This window comes from Solanum lycopersicum, chromosome 9, assembly GCF_036512215.1.
Source record: "Solanum lycopersicum chromosome 9, SLM_r2.1".
In the NCBI taxonomy this organism is placed as follows: domain Eukaryota; kingdom Viridiplantae; phylum Streptophyta; class Magnoliopsida; order Solanales; family Solanaceae; genus Solanum; species Solanum lycopersicum.
Window position 1 is genome coordinate 66,320,246 of NC_090808.1, and position 17,210 is coordinate 66,337,455.

The 17,210-nt window shown below is 28.4% G+C and overlaps 1 protein-coding gene across 1 annotated transcript; it reads left to right on the forward strand.

Moving 5' to 3' along the window:
- The first annotated feature begins 11,674 nt into the window (after positions 1-11,674).
- Positions 11,675-13,879, forward strand: LOC101266364 (photosynthetic NDH subunit of subcomplex B 5, chloroplastic). Its single transcript, XM_004247585.5, has 5 exons — positions 11,675-12,001; positions 12,340-12,403; positions 12,684-12,746; positions 13,243-13,301; positions 13,408-13,879. Exons 1-5 carry the CDS (start codon positions 11,768-11,770, stop codon positions 13,636-13,638), a joined length of 651 nt encoding a protein of 216 aa, XP_004247633.1. The 5' UTR covers positions 11,675-11,767; the 3' UTR covers positions 13,639-13,879.
- The last annotated feature ends 3,331 nt before the right edge of the window (positions 13,880-17,210 follow it).

A 17,210-nucleotide genomic window follows, 5' to 3' on the forward strand; every position in this document is an offset into this window, starting at 1 on the left:
TGAAATAATAACTACATTCATTTGACCACAAATATAAACCTTATTTTCATCATATACTATTCAACCATTGGGCTTCCTTAAACTTTGCTTTTACCACTATTTGTTTTTTTTTTAAACGATTGTGATGTCTTAGTCAGTTTTTTTCTGCTATCTCCTTAAAAAAAAGGCTATAATATATTTTAAAAATAAATTAATGGAAATTTTCCTCTAAAAAGAATTAAACTTTACTCGTTATCGAGTCTATTGATAGAAAAAGTAACATAGGTTAGCGGGGTCGTCTCGATAAGTTTAGGGGCTTAAAGCCAAATTTTATATAGAGGTCCTATTATTTTTAGTTGACAAATATAAATTGAATAATTATAACATACTCAGTGTAATCGTACAAATGAGGTCTAGATAGACAGAATATATATATGTAGAACACAAATAATGTAAATTTTCAATGAAAAGTATGTAATATAAAGTTAGAATAATAATACATGACTTAAAATTTTTATAATATGATGATATTAAATAGTATCGCCATGAATTTGATAAGTAGATAAATAATATTTTAAAAAGTGTCTGATTAGTTTTAGCTTTATTGGCCTAATGGGGAGTCATGTCGATTTATTGGAATATCCTTACATTATGAACTTCCTTAATCTATGCTTTCACCAATTTTTTAATCTTAAGCGAATATGAAATAATAAAAAAATAAATTAATGGATATTTTTCTCGGAGAAAAATAACAAATATATCTCGAACTATCGTAAATGGTACGCAGATATCCTCTGTCATATTTTTGGGACATTGGTGCCCCTGCCGTCTAAAAACTAAAGTATATATGCCCTTATCCATCAATCCGATATTTAATAAATATCAAATCGATAAATAAAATTATATCAACTTCTCAAATCTTTAAAACTATGTATTATATATTTCATTAAAATTTGCATTACTTTCATTTTTATATAATAAAGACCTACATATCTCTTAACATTTTCAGATTTCAACTACGATTTCTTTATAAAAGTTGGATTTAGGCCTCCGATCTTATCAAGACGACCCGATGGACAATATCAAGTACGAGTCATGTGGTTAGATAATGGTTTCCCAACGTTACATATCAATTGGTGATCACAGTCTTCATCCACGTCGCACACAAGCCCCCCATTGCTTCCTAGTCCTAATAACACCATTAACATTATTGAATAAGTTATTTAAAAAAAAAAAACTAGAGTTATCATAATTAAATTAAATAAAAAGAGATTAAAATTGAAGAGAGTTGGATTAGTACTTAATTATACCTAGCAAAATAAGAAAAAAGGACACCAAGAAAACCTTTAGGAATGTAGCCTTATTCATTCTCTCTTCCAAGTACTAATTTTGGTTGCACTTTAATAATTATATGGATTTTTTTATTGATATCTCTTTGTAACTAAATTGTTATCTAAAATTGTATTTATAGGGGGGGGGGGGGGGGGGGGAGGGAATTTAACCTTACTAAAATCTACCTATTTGGATAAGTTAGTTATAATTTTAATTAGCCATTTTATTTTTTAGATACTTTCAATTTCAGATCTAGTTTTTTTTTTTGTTTCGTACTTTCTATGTTTCAATTTATGTGTTATTTTTCATTGTCGAGAGTTAAACAATTTAAGTTTAATTTGAAATTTGCTCGTGAAATCTATAATTTTTTTCAAAATGAAATTTATATATTTATAAACTACATAAAAAGTATCACTCCTTTCGTTTCACAAAGATTGATCTAGTTTGATTGGCACGAAGTTCAAGAAAATAAAAAAGACTTTTGATCATGTGGTACTAAATTAAAGTTATGTCAAATGTACAAAATTCTCCTTTAATCATGTGACCTTAAACATGTCACGTGGATAGCTGTTATAAAAAAAAAAAAAGAGGTCATTCTTTTTTAAACAAACTAAAAGGAAAGAGATCATTCTTTTTTTAACGGAAAGAATATAAGTTACCGTAATTAGCAATTCAAAATAATTAAAAAATAAATAATAAAATTACAATCAAATATAGACTTGTTTAAATCTTGAAATTTAAAAAATGTCACATAAATTTGGACGGAAGAAATAAGTAATTAGATTTCTAATATTGGATTACTTAAGACATGGGATATGTTATTCATGTTCTTACCCAATACACTTGAAATCATTATTATTGTTGTTTTTTACGTGTCAAATTTTGATCTTTTATTTGTCATTCTGACAATTTAAGAAAAAATAATATATTTTTTTAACCTATTATACTCTCAATTTATTTAGAGAGTTAATGTTCTTAAAAAATGTAAAACCTCTTTAATATGTAAATTGACTTTGAAATTTTATCAATTAATAGGGATAAAATGGTAAATTTACTATGTCAATTATTATTTTCTTAATACGTGTGTCAAGTAAAAACTGGACAAGAAAATAAGAACAAAGGGAATAATATTTTTTTTTAAAAAATATTATTTCATGATATCTTCTTATTGACCTATTTTAAATCAATCCTCAATTTATTATAACCCAAATCATAATGGGAGATCCAACTAAAATTCATACTCGTCTTATTTTATCGTCCATTATTTCAATACCACTGTATCAACTAATCAAAAATCCAATGTGGCACATTATATCAACTTCTGAAATCTTAAAAACTTTAAATTAAAACATTTTATTAAACTTTGCGTTACTTACATTATTCTTACATAATAAGACCTACATATATATTAACCTCTTCAAATTTTAATAAGATTTCTTTATAAAATTTGATTTTAGGCCTTCAATCTTTTCGAGACGACCGTGTGGACAATAGCAAGTACGAGTCCTTATGTTACATAATGGTTTCCCAACGTTGCATATCAATTGGTGATCACAATCGCCATCTTCATTGCACACAAGCCCCCCATTGCTTCCTAATAACACCATTAACATTATTATTGAATAAGTTAGAATAAAGAAAAAAAATAGAGTTATCATAATTAAATTAAATAAAAATAAATTAAAATTGATTAGTACTTGATTATACCTAGTAAAATAAGCAAAAAAGACACCAAGAAAACCTTTAGGAATGTTGCCTTATCCATTTTCTATTCCAAGTACTGATTTTGGTTGCACTAAAATAATTTTAATGATTTTTTGATTGATATCTCTTTGTAACTTAATTGTTATCTTAGCAATGTATTTATAGGGGGGGAAAAGTTGATAAAATCTTAGCTATTAATGTATTTATGACAAAAATAAGTTGGTTATAACTTGAATTTGCCTTTTTTAATCTTGGATAATTACAAATCAATTTCTTCTTTTTGTAATTAATGAGAATTGCAAAATCGAAATAATTGAATACATTATTATTGACTAAACATAGAGCATTATATTGTTTAATATTAAATTGGTACAAAATTATCATCATCCATTTTTTGAGCTACCTAGATACACTTAACGTTTAATTTTTTAGCTCAAAAATATCTTTAATATCAACCCTCAGATTCATATTTATCTTCATTATTATTGCCCCCTCCCTCCCCCCTCCCCCCCCCTCCCCCCCCCCCCCCCCGAAAAAAAAATTATTAAATGTTTATTTGTTATGTTGACTGATTGGTCCAAATTTAATTTCTTCTCAAATAAATAATTATAGAAACCACACACGATTCTATTTTTACCCAATACACTTCGAAATAATATTTTTAAAAAAATATTATTTCATCACATCTTTCTATTTAAATCAACACCAGGATCCAACTAAAATTCATACTCGCACTATCTGCTTGTCCATCTAAAAAAGACTATATATTTTAATATAAAATTTTCTATCAATTATTCAAATTGTCTTGTTCATTCCCTCTTTTATTTTGTTTAATTTCTTATTATTTATTGAGTCAAATTTGTTAGCGTTGGAAAGAAGACTCGAAGACCTTTAATTTGATAGGTCATGAATCACCTAAATTTTTATGTGCTAAAATATATGATCGTTTGACGTTAACTCATAACTTAAGAAAACCAATGGGTGACTTAAACAAATTTCTCTTTAGTTCTTTTTCGAAATTAAAAGTGTTACATCTAATGACCTCAAACACCTAAAAAAGTTTAAAATCACTTAAAAAAATTTTGTTCACAGTGAAAAAGGGTTTGAGTCTAGAAATTTTCGGGATGTTACAGAAAATCCATCCAACTGAGTGATAGTAATACAAGTGACTTGCAATTTGTTTATATTGTATTTCCTCAATATTGTGCTCTATTTTTAGTATGATGTTATAGTATTTTATATTTATACAAAACACCGCTTACAAAAAATTTTGCGTATACCAAAGTATAATAAAGAGTTACATGTTTCGTATAAATATTTTTACAATATTTTTATATATATAATTAAATTTATAATTAGGTTTGTCAACGAATTAGTAATTGAGATTTGGCTATTGAAAAACCTATATCCATTCTTAGTCCTATCAACATTCAACATCGTTGAACAAATCAATGACATATATAAAAAAAAAAGTTATAAGACATAATCAACATTTGAAAAGGTTAAAATTATTAGTTTTACAGGTTGATACATATAGCCTAAATATTACACATAAATTGATAAAAAAAAGTTGCTTTACCAAACAACATAAGCAAAATGGAGATCAAGAAAACCTTAAGGATTGTTGTCTTCTCCATTTTCTTTTCCAAGTTTTGTGATGGCAAAAGAGTAATAAACTATATATGTGATTGTTATTATTGATTCTAATTGTCATTCTTAGCAATGTATTTATAGAGAAACAAAGGCATCTAGTTGATAGAGAAACAATAACATAGAAAAAAGAAATTTAATGTATTTTCCCTAAATTAAAGAAGTCAAGTCAAATACTAAGGTTACAGAATACAAGTAATTTAAAATCATTAATATGGTCAAATAATGATTTTTTTAATGGAGAAATTATTTATTTTGTAAAATGAGTTAGTTTGTCTTTGCTATTTGAGAAGTATAGTTGTCAGTGCTAGGCCCATTAGATTCGTCTGGCCGAACCTGTGATTTAGCTAGGTTGGACTAAGATTTTTAGAGTCCCTTTAAGAAAAAGATTTTTTAGCTCAGTTTGAATAAGTCTGCTGATTTGTGTGACTTAATAAATAGTATAACTTACATAAATCTCATAGTGTAAAACCTAAAGTATCTTCTATCCCTATTATTTTTCTAATTACAAATATCTCATGTTTTAGGCATTTCAAATACATAAGTAAGGATCATGATACATTATGTATCAATCTGTTGCACTTATTAAGGGGGAGAAAAGCTAAAAATCAAAAATCTCATAAAATCCATTTGTAACTAAGCAAAAAATTAAGATCCCATAAGTTTGCTATTCCGTTTTAAATTATTGTCAAGAATTCAATCATATAGTGTAACTAAGCAAAAAATTCAAAAATTAAATTTCTTCTTCTTATTCACTATTCTCTTTGTTTCATAAAATTTTTTGTCAAAATTTTGAATAAGCGAGGTGAATTATGAAGGATACAAAAGTGATGGAATTGTTATTGGACAAACGATTTCTTTTGTGAATCTTCAAGTTCATCAAATATCCTTTCAGTTTTGATTCAAGATTGTAAGATTTTCAATATTCAAAACTCTTCTCCTTGTACATTGACGGTCCTTTCAATTTTGATTCAAAATTGTCTAAAATTTTGAGTTTCAAATTATTACCCTAGTTCATTAAAGATCCTTTCAAGTTTGATTCAAAATTATTGAAAATTTTAAGAAGATACATCATGAAGGTTCTTTCAATTTAAATTAAGAAGTGCTATATTTCTACAGATACATTAAATAAGAAAGTGTTGCCCATGAGATATTAGGTTTGAGATCGACACATTATTGTTTGGTAATTGTTATGTATCAAATACATTTAGTATGAATTTGAATTTACGTTCATAACAAAAAAATTAGTACATCATACATTATTATTTATGCATCTTATTTTGTTTGAAAAACACTATAATTTAAAATTAAAAAAATACATTATACATGTAATTGTTCTAAATTAGCTTCTTTTTTGTGTGTGATACAAAACACAAATTTATGTATCAGTACATTTACTTTGAACATGATAAACACTAATCGAAGATTCAACAATATTAGAGTTATGTATCAATACCTTCAATATGAAAATGACACAATGCATAAAACAAAGATTATTGTACTAGTGATGTATTGCAATATTATTTTATATTTGCAATATGAATTAAAAGTGAATTATGTATGCGATATATATGAATTATAATTGTTTTTTGAGATATATTATGTTTGTTTGGTAAAATTTTGACACATTATATTATAAATGTATTAAAATGTGTGATAAATGTATCATACATCATTAAAACTTGTATTATATGTGAATAATAAATTGTTCTTTGTAATATGTATTAAACTTGTATTATAAATGAATTAATATTGATCAAGTAAAAAAAATATTGTTGCTATAAATGGTAAATATTTTTTTATTACAGTATATTTATGTAAATTTCCCTTAAAAAATTGGATCATTGATAGTGATGGTCATGCAATGGTAGATCCAACTTTTTTCATCCTTTTGACATTTTTCAACAATATATACATTAATAGAAAAAAAATATTTTTCAAGAAAAATTTTAAATAACAATATGATTAACTAAAATTGCAAAGGTTCAATAAGATTTCAATGGGGCTGGGGGCGGAGGTAATATGGAAAATATTTTTTTTAGAAAAAAAAATAGAAATTGAGGTAATGGAAAGAAATCTACCTCTTGAATAATTTGAAATCGTTGATTGGAAATAAAAAAAAGATTTGAAATTCAAAAATAGATTAATTGATGTAATTATGGAAAGATTTGTGGCGTGAAAAAAGGAAGAAAAATCATGGGTATGATATTTCAAAATAATGTATCTGAAAAAGGGGATGATAGGAGGAAAAAAAATTAATATTTTTTGAAATGGTAGAAAAAATATGATAATAAATGATGCATAGTTTAGTAATTTTTTTTTTCCTAGGCCGACCTGTGGGCTAAATAAAAAATTTAAAATCAAATAGAGTATTAAAACTAACAAGAGTCCAAACTTAAAATGTAACACCTCGAATTTCGAAAGAGCTTAAGAGAGGTTCTTACAAGTCACCTATTAATTTTAAGTTTGGGTCAACTTCAAACAACCACTTTTAGCACATTAAGAGTTAGGTGTTTCATGAACTATCAAATTGAAGGTCTTTGAGTCATCTTTCCAACGCCATCAACTTTTCTTAATTCCTAGCTTGGATTAAAAATTATGTTTGTTCCAGTGACACATGAATCATTTTTGTAAGGGTAGTTTGGTCTTTTCCTTTTTCCTTCTAATACTAGCCACATTTTTCTTCATCCAAATAAGGGTCCAAACATATGCTAAACCACTTTTTAACGTCCCTAAACACTTAGAAATTGGAGCGAGGTTCTAAAGCGAAAAGGTAGATTTTCAAACGTTCTTCAAGATTTGTCGATTTTCACCAAAAACGTTATTTGTATAAGATTCCTAATTGTATAAATCTAGAATTTTGTAATGATCCTCTTAGTCGTTTAGAAATTCCAACTATTATTTTTATATTAACCTTTTTAGTAGATTTTATAAATAATTTATATGACTTGTAACAATGAGTGACATGATTTTAGATTTAATAAAAGATTATTTTATTGCTAAAAAAAATAATTAAAAAAATAGAAAAAAAATAGAAAAGGAATTAATTAAATAAATTAATAAAATAAAATTAAAAAAGGGGCAAAGTGCCCTAACCGGTGAAAGCCGCACGGCTTATGAGAAGAAAAAAAAAAGAATGATCTGAAAGAAAGAAAAAACGCAGATAAGAAAAGAAAAGAAAGGGAGAAAAGAAAAGGAAAAAGGAGGAGAAACAACGATAAAAAACGCAGATAAGAAAAGAAAAGAAAGGGAGAAAAGAAAAGGAAAAAGGAGGAGAAACAACGATATTTTTATCTCGAGATATCAAGGTAATTATTCTTATCCTTTCTATTAAATTTTTGTGTAACTAGGAATAGATTTTTAGGTTAAAACGTGTATAATTTATACTAATATATGAACTTGTGAACTTGGGGTTATAAATGTGTATAAGTATTATGGTTCAATCATTGGACAATGATTAGTCCTAATCATTGGACAATGATTACTCTAAGATTAGGATTATTAATAGTGGAACGATAAATATGAATTTGAACATTGAAAATAAGTGGTTTCAGCAAATAGTTTTGTAGTCCGCCATTAATGTGTTGGGCAGTTAGTTTCGGCTTTAATTATTTTCATTTGATTATCATATTAGGATTCAAGTTTTGATATATTGAGATATGTGTTAAATAGTGGGTGCATTATGATATATAAAATCATTATAATTATGTTATTCGGAGAATTAAGATTTAACCCTAAACTTGAAATTCAGAAAATATGAGATTTGATCAATTGGTTGGAATAAAGATTTAGAAATTTTATTATAAATTTGGATGAGTTTTGGGTGTAAGCTAGAGATATAGCAATATGAATGTTGTTAGTTTCGAAATCATATCGTGGTTATTTATTTGAATAGATTTTATTGGTTTGAAAGTCAACCAAAAGAGGAAGGCTCAAGTTTTGGAGTCATTGTTCGACTACTTGAGGCAAGTGAATTTCTAAACTCTTTTTAAGTGTATGAAATGTGTGTATGTCCTTGTGGTATATGTTGGGAGTAACGGGATTGGTGATGGGTTGACTTGTTCACATTGATTAATTCTAATGATGAAAAGAATGGGGATAACAACAAGGCAATGTGATTAATTGTTTATGTGTGTTGTGTTGAGAAAGGGTTGAAGGCTTGTTGAATCATTGTTGATGTAACTTCATGTTTGTCTGGTTGTTAACTGTGCGATGTTATGAAAATGGTCATCTCCTCATTATTTGTGTGAACTTGTCATCTGCATTATTCTGAGGCATTGGTTGTGACAACTGTTATGTGCATTGAGAAAGAATGGGTACTTAAGAGGATGTACCATTTCAAGGGACGTATCGCGCGCCGCGATGGATACTATATTTCGAGGGACGTATCGCGCGCCGCGATGGATACTATATTTTGAGGGACGTATCGCACGCTGCGATGGTTACTATTATCGAGGGTCGTGTCGTGCGCCGCGACAGATGCATGGACAGATATGTCCCCCATGGGTCCCGGACTGAGAGACAGCGGGTGTGTATCACTAGGTCAGACATGCATCATTATACTTGACATTGCATTCCATTGCATTGCACATACTTATCATTAGTGAACTTGATATCATATTTTGCTGATCTTTTGATTGCCTTTCTGCGGAACTTGTGATTGATCAATATTGAGCATGTTGTTGAGGAATGTAAATCGTCTAAGTGTTGTTGTTGAGCTACGTGCTATGTAAACTGTGAGCTGTTAGGTTGGGTTGATTTTAATGCAGGTTATAGTTGTGGAGGTTTGGTTGGGGGTGGTAGGAGTACCCGTATTTTATCCCCTTAACTTGTGTTTAGAGGTTTACTTGCTGAGTACCGTGTGGTTTGGTACTCACCCCTTACTACTACAAATTTTTGTAGGTTATGAGCCTGGATTTTTGTTGTACTTGTCATTCTCTTCTTTTCCGAGGCTTCTTGGAGATTTGTCAGGTAGTTGTTTCCATCACAACAGACTTTCTTCTCCTTAATTATGATCTTGTTCTATTCTAGAAACAAGTTCATTAGAGACTTGAGTTTTTCTTTTGAATCAATTGTAATACTTTAGAGGCTTGTACACGTGACAACCAGGTTTTGGGGTACTTTTAAGTAACTTATAAATTTTCCGCATTTTATTGTAAGTTTTAGGCTGACTTGTCTTGGTGGGATAAGACGAGTGCCAACACGTCCATTTTTGGGTCGTGACAAATTTTCAAGTATTCTTCAAGATTTGTCGTTAAAAAAGTTTATCTAATACGATTCCTGATTGTTTAATCTAGAATTTGTATATGTTTACCTTAGCTATTTGTATAAGATTTATCATAATAAAATAGCATGTTTGTATATGGCAAGTGAAATATATTAAAATAGACAAACGAAGTTTAAAAAAAATTCTAAATATATCAATACAAAATTTGTATATACTTAATTTGTTTGTATATTCGCAAGTAAAATATACAAACTATGACCTCCATTTGTATATACTTACCATGTTTGTATATTCGCAAGAGAAATATACAAACGAACAAGCGAAATATATAAACGCAACCTCCATAGCAAATGAAATTATAATTATGAAGCGCAATTATTGAAACTATAGCTACACAGTCTTATTATATCTATGATCTTTGATTCAAACTTGAAATGAATTTACATGGTCATATTCGTTTAATTTGTATTAATATCATGGTAGATGGATTAGATAGATGAAAATATTATTGTCGTTCTTTTGTATTGAATTTTGGATATACATAAAAGAAAGATACAGTATACGTACAGTTGCTTAATAATTAAAGGAAAAATTATATAAAATATCAAATTATTAATTCAAATTAATGTTATAATCATACTTTGATTTAATTGTAACTCGTAGCAAACAATTGTCATTCACCTCTCTCCCCGACGAATTTCGCTTGCCACTCTCCCAGGTCTTGCTCGTCACTCTCCCTCGTCTCACTCACTTTATACAAAAGGCAAATGAATAAATTGTGTTTGTATTTGTATAAAGCGGGAGAAAATTATATGTACACATACATATAATTTCGTCATATACACTTATAATTATACAAATACAGATTTCCTCTACAAGTTCTCTTTTGTCATTCTCTCTTTCTCGCTTTATATAAACACAAATTACAATGTATACTTTGTGTTATATAACTCGAGAGAGAGAGCGATTTGATATACAAATGTTTTATTTCGATACATTGTATACAAATTCAAATTTTATGCAGATATACAAACACATAAAATTGAATTTAGAGGTTGTCAACGATTTATACAAACGAGAGGCTGCCAATGATTTAATGTACCATAGCAAGTATAAAATTTGGTATGGGCCGCAATTATACAAACTATAGTTATAGTATACAAATATGATTTTTTATGTTTGCTAAACCTAAACTTACTTATAATTAAATAGTTTCCTATTGAAATAATTATTTCTGTATGAATGTCGTCGATATTTTCCTCCTTTTTTCTCCCTTATTTTTGTCATAAGTTGGAAAAAAATTTAAAATTTTGAAATATTGGTGAAAATATTTTTTTAAAATAGTTTTAAAATAATTTTTATAATGGTAAGCAAAAAAAAAATCTGGTTTATGGCTAAGAGAGGCTAATTTATTTTGTTTAAAGCATTTTGAATAATCTCATTTAAATAGACATTTACGTTCTCCAATTCTGGATATGTACAATTACAAGCAGACATATAAATATGTATATAATTAAACAAGTAGACACATCCTATGTGACATCGTACGTGACAATTTGCATCCTATATAATGTCCTACGTGCATTATATCACGTAGTACGTCTGTTTATGTTTGTTCAATGTTATATAAATTTAAGTGTTGATTTATCTACAATCAAAGTTGAAAGACATAGATGTCAGATGAAATCAAGTTAAAAGGGGTCGGAAATTGTGGTAACACAATAAGAGACTAAATAGATATTAAAAAAAAAATATAAAACCATAATATATAATAGCCTTATCCACGTATAGCCTTAACCATTCAAAATATATGGATAATAAAGTTAGAAAACATAGAGTAAACAAGCAAGAACAGAGCAACACTACTCAACAACAATGGAGAATTCTTTAACACTTTCACTACTCTCCACAATTCCAGTTCCCAATTCAGTATTCTCAACAAAATGGAGTGTTCTTTTTCGAGGAAATCCATGTTCGATTTCCTCGAAAATTGGTACAAAATGTGGTGGATTTAGATCATCAACAAGATTGTATGCAGGACTAACAGAGATAGAACCAGATATCAACGAAGATCCTGTTGATCGATGGAGAACTAATGGCATTGACATTGTAATGTTTCTTTTCTTTTCTTCGTTGTTTTTAAATAATTGTAGTGTTTGAGTAAGTTTAATATCTTTCATCAACATAGATATCGAATAATTTTGATATAATACAAAATGTCCTTTTAACTTGGCTTTTTTTAACTGACAAATGTATCTATTTTTTCAATTTTATATAAGTCTCTATTTGTGTACATCGAAAATAAGAGGATATAGATGTAACTGAAACAAAATTGAAGGGCATATTTATATATTTATGTAATAATTTTTTTTTTATTGAAATTTTGACGGATTTATTTTAAGGCAGACGCATGTTAACTAATTTTATTTTATTTTAATTTGTTGCAGGAAGATTATGTTTTTGGAAAATACGATGATCATCATACGTACTTTGAAAGTGAAGATAAAAAAGGTACATAACAATATGTGTGTGTTTTTTTCGATTTAATTTGTAATTTGAATTGAAAAATATCTAAATTTGTCCAATGTATTATTATATGAATTCGATCAAGTTAGTCTTCGTTCGACTTTTCGTTTAATAAATCGTTTCATATTTGTCCAACGTGAAATTGGTGAACTCCACGTGTTCAAATTCTTCGAAAAACACAATATTTGAGTAGCTATTTTTACAAAAATAGGTAAATGTATTTATACTTAAACTATACTTAATTCTATATCACTTGCATTTTCAGTATCATTTTGGGGATCCATAGCAGAAGATTATGCTGCTATTGCACCCCCAACAGGATTTCAAGGTATGTAACAAATTACCATAATAATATGATCATTAACTTAGTCATTTACTTTTCGCACTTTGACTAATTTCACGAAATACTTTCCATCAGCAACAAGTATCAGCTAACTCTATCCATCTACCAACACCGATTGTGGTTCACTGGTGGGAGTGTTTCACTCTTAACCACAGGTCTCGGGTTTGAGTATTGGATATGATCTATTGAGAAAATCATGTTGGGAGCGTCACCCTCAAATATAGGACCTGCAATGTGCGATTCGAATTTAGTCGTAATTCCAATGTAAGCTCCGGACATCGGGTGGAAAAAAAAAACTCTATTCATCCACAGTGGATAAGACAAATGAAAGGATCACCTAGAATTTTTCTTCTCTCGCTGAGAATTGAACGTGATGAGACCTCGTGACTCTTAACCAGTTCATTGACCACTAGGGCACACCCTTGAGTGCTTCTTTAGTTATTTACTTAAAATAACTTATTTTTCTGGTGTTCGACAATAGGTATCATTTCATGGCTGTTTCCTCCAGCAATAGTTGCAGGAATGTACTTCAATGTTCCTGTAAGTTAATGACTAAATCTCTACTATATTACACATTTTTCGAGGCTCGAAAACACCCGTTTCCAGCAACTAAAAGTCTTGTATTTTCACTTCTTTGACAATGCAGGGGGAGTATTTGTACATTGGAGCAGCTGTGTTTACAATTGTGTTCTGTATCATTGAGATGGACAAACCAAGTGAAGCACACAATTTCGAGCCTCAAATATATAACATGGAGAGAGGTGCGCGAGATAAGTTAATATCGGATTATAACACAATGGACATTTGGGAATTCAACGAAAAATATGGTGATTTATGGGATTTTACTGTTAAGAAGGACGATATCATGAAACGATAGAAATAAAAAAGAACAACGAATTCATATGTTCTGAATATATCATTAAGGTATCTAAATGAATCGCGTAATGATCATTGGATTTCATCGATTACTCGAAGATGCATATGATCTGGTGTTGTTCCATGGTTGTACTATATGTTTCTTAACTACATTGAGATGAAAAAAAAACTCTAATGAACTCCCTAGCTGAAGAATTACACTGTATATATAAGGTCAAAGTTATATATTTCTTATTAGTATATGTCAAATCCCTTTATCAATTCTTTATATTTTGAATTTCCTTAATAAAAATTCTGATTGCGCTACTGCGATGAGAGTTGTATAAATCAAAGTACATAGGATGTTTAAAGTTACATTAAGAAGGAACTTAAGAGTTGAAAAGTTTGATTGAATGATGAGTGATAACTAACATGATTTGGCTTTTTTTTCTAATATTTTTTATGAATGTTCTGATATTGCTTGTTGTATGTGTAAATATACCTACTGAATTAGCTCTATGTACTACTTCCGTTCCAATTTAAGCGACACTTTTTGAATTTCGAGATTCAAACAAGTCTATCTTTGATCGTAAATTTTTATATATATCTTTTAATTATTTTGAATTGTCAATTATTACGACTTATATTACTTTTAACGTAGTTTACAAATATATAAATTTAAATTTTGAAAAATATTAAAGATTGTACGTGCAAATTTTCGATCATACTTAAACTATTTGACTCTGAAAAATGAAAAATATCACATAAACTGAAATAGAGAAAGTAATAGTTAATTATTTCTCAAAAGATATAAGTACTATTTATATTAAATTTTTAAACATCATCAGAAAAGGGCATTGGATGTTGCATGACTTCGCATTTAAAAATTCTGAATTTGCCTTAAGAGTAATTGAAGAGCAAAAGTACACACACAAGAAGCTTGGATAAACACTATTTATCACATAGTAAAAAAAAATAATAACTTAAATTTTATAAAATTGAAATTTCAAATTTCAAACTAATATGAAGTTAAGTTGGACTTACAAAGGATTTGAAATAGGAAAAATTACAATTATTATTAAAATTGGGACTTGGTGATGGTGCAATAGAAATGATGACATTTTTTCATGACTTATGAAGTTACTAATCATAGTAATTATAGGTGACAAATGCATAAATTGAAGCTTTGATTGGAGCAAAAATGAAAATTATAAGGTTCAACTAACCTCAAAATTTAATTAGTGCTTCTTATTATTAACTCTTGACTAAGACAAGATAAGGTATGACTTGTTCAAATAGACTTGGTCAAAGATCACTTTTACAAAGACAGCAGTGAATAACATAGGTGTATGCAAAATTATTTTGGAAGAATTGTCACAATTTAGCTTATAAGTGGAATTTGATGCGCGGACTTGGTACAAGTTCAATAAAACTCAATAGTTTCGATTCAAAACATGTATATTGTTGAGAAATTCATTAAATATGTTAGTAGAATAAACTTCATAATATTGGACTAACATTTAAGATTTAGGTAAGACAGATGATTTCAAGAGAAAAGGGACAAATATATCTCCCGAACTATTGTAAATGGTATGCAAATGCCCTCTGTCACACTTTTGAAACATTGGTGCCCCTGTCATCCAAAAACTAGAGCATATATGCCCTTCACTCTAAAGAAGACTAAATAGGGAGACAGTCGATCCGATATTTAATAAATGTCAAGTTGATGGATAAGATTATGACACGTATATGTCCGTTAGTATAAACGGTATATATGTTTTAGTTTTTTGACGATAGGGGCACCAATGTCCTAAAAGTATGACAGAGGATATCTGCATACCATTTACGATAGTTCGAAGGTATATTTATCTTTATTTCTCTTTATTCTTTGTCTAGTACTAGCTTGTTTAGCCAAACTTTCGATGAGATTTGAAATTTCAGATATTATGAAAATATCAGAAATTAAAAAAAAATGAAGTGGTGTCAAATAATACCAAGCATTTATGTGTCACTATTTGATAGCAAAAGTCCTTTTAATGACCCCTCCATTACCCTCCAAATGACTCCATTGGCTTCCATTGTCAAGTTTAAAAGTCTTGGTCTTCCAAATTACAAGTTTAAAAGTCTTTATCATTTATGGGCGAATTTAGAGATTAATTGTATGTCACTCAAATCGTATCATCGAATCATTAGCTCTAATACAGGTTGTTGGATTAATATTTTTATATCGTATGATATTATCTGTTTTAAACTAAGTTAACAAGGTATTATTAAGAGAATCCTACATCTTATATATTAGTATCCATTAGTTAGCATTCTCAACAATAATCATATATTTTAATGTCCAATTGTTTTAATTTCATCAGTACTAAGGACAAAGGTAGACTCGATATGGGAAAAATGTACAATAGAAATGGTACTTATGATGTTACCAATCATAGTAAAAGGTAACAAATGCACAAATGTGAAGCTTACATTGGACCAAAAAAATTATGAGGCTCAACAAACCTAAGTGCATTAGTACTTTCCTATCTTTTAACTCATCAACGGAGGTTACTTAGATTGTCGATCTCAAATTTAAATTAAAAAGGAAAAGATAAAGTTATTCATATTTTATCTTTTTAAATCTCATTACACTGATATTTAACTCTTGAATAGTGTATGACTTTGTAAAAATGGACTTAGTCAAAGACCACTATCACAAAGACAGCAGTGACTTAGAGACTGACAAGAAGTGTCATCTTTTTGTCATCACAATTTAGCTTGTAAATTGAAAGTGAGTTCAAATTCAATAACTTTTATTCAAAAATTTTTATTATATTTGTAACTTTCAAATTCTAAATTCCTTTTTAAAATTAAGACTTTGATAATTTTGAGGCTTTATTTTTGAATTTATCACTTACTAAGTTTAGGAGATGAATAATTTATTTTTTATAAGAAATACGAAGCAGTGTCAGATAATACCAATTATTTATGTCACTATTTTGATGGCAAAAGTTATTTTAATACTCCTTAAAGGCCCCATTGGCTTCCATAGTCAACTTTATAAGTCGCGGTCTTCCTAAATAAATCCAAAGTGGAATTTGGGTATTAGAATTCTAGACCAAAGTTGACGTTTGATTTGGAAAATAAAATTTGGCTTAATATTGGCTATTAATATACAGAGTTTAGTTATTTATATATTTTATCATGTATAAAATAACACATAAATTTTCTCATAATTAATATTGTGTTTTAGTTATTTCATTTTCTATTTTACATAAAGTAATATATAGATTCTTTTGTAACTTGTATGTGTCTTAGTTAAAAGCAAATTTCTAAACTGCAAATCAATTTGACATTATACATAATTTATCTCATGACGAGACACTAAACATAATATTACTTGTGCAGAATTTGATATCTATTTAACTTTAACTCCAAACAACTATCAGCCCACTCCATATGGTTGACAAAATAGCTCTTCTAGGTGGGACCATCAAATTGGAAACCCCCATCTCCGTATAGAGTGTATTAATAATGCTTAAATTAAAAATATATTAATTAATTATACATAAATTATTTGAATGAATATCTTTAATGAATAATTATTAA

Excerpts from the sequence above, each read along its gene's own strand:
- LOC101266364 (XM_004247585.5), top strand. The coding sequence starts at position 11,768 with ATGGAGAATTCTTTAACACTTTCACTACTCTCCACAATTCCAGTTCCC. Across the intron at positions 12,002-12,339 it reads GAACTAATGGCATTGACATT|GAAGATTATGTTTTTGGAAA; the intron begins GTAATGTTTCTT and ends AATTTGTTGCAG. Across the intron at positions 12,747-13,242 it reads ACCCCCAACAGGATTTCAAG|GTATCATTTCATGGCTGTTT; the intron begins GTATGTAACAAA and ends GTTCGACAATAG.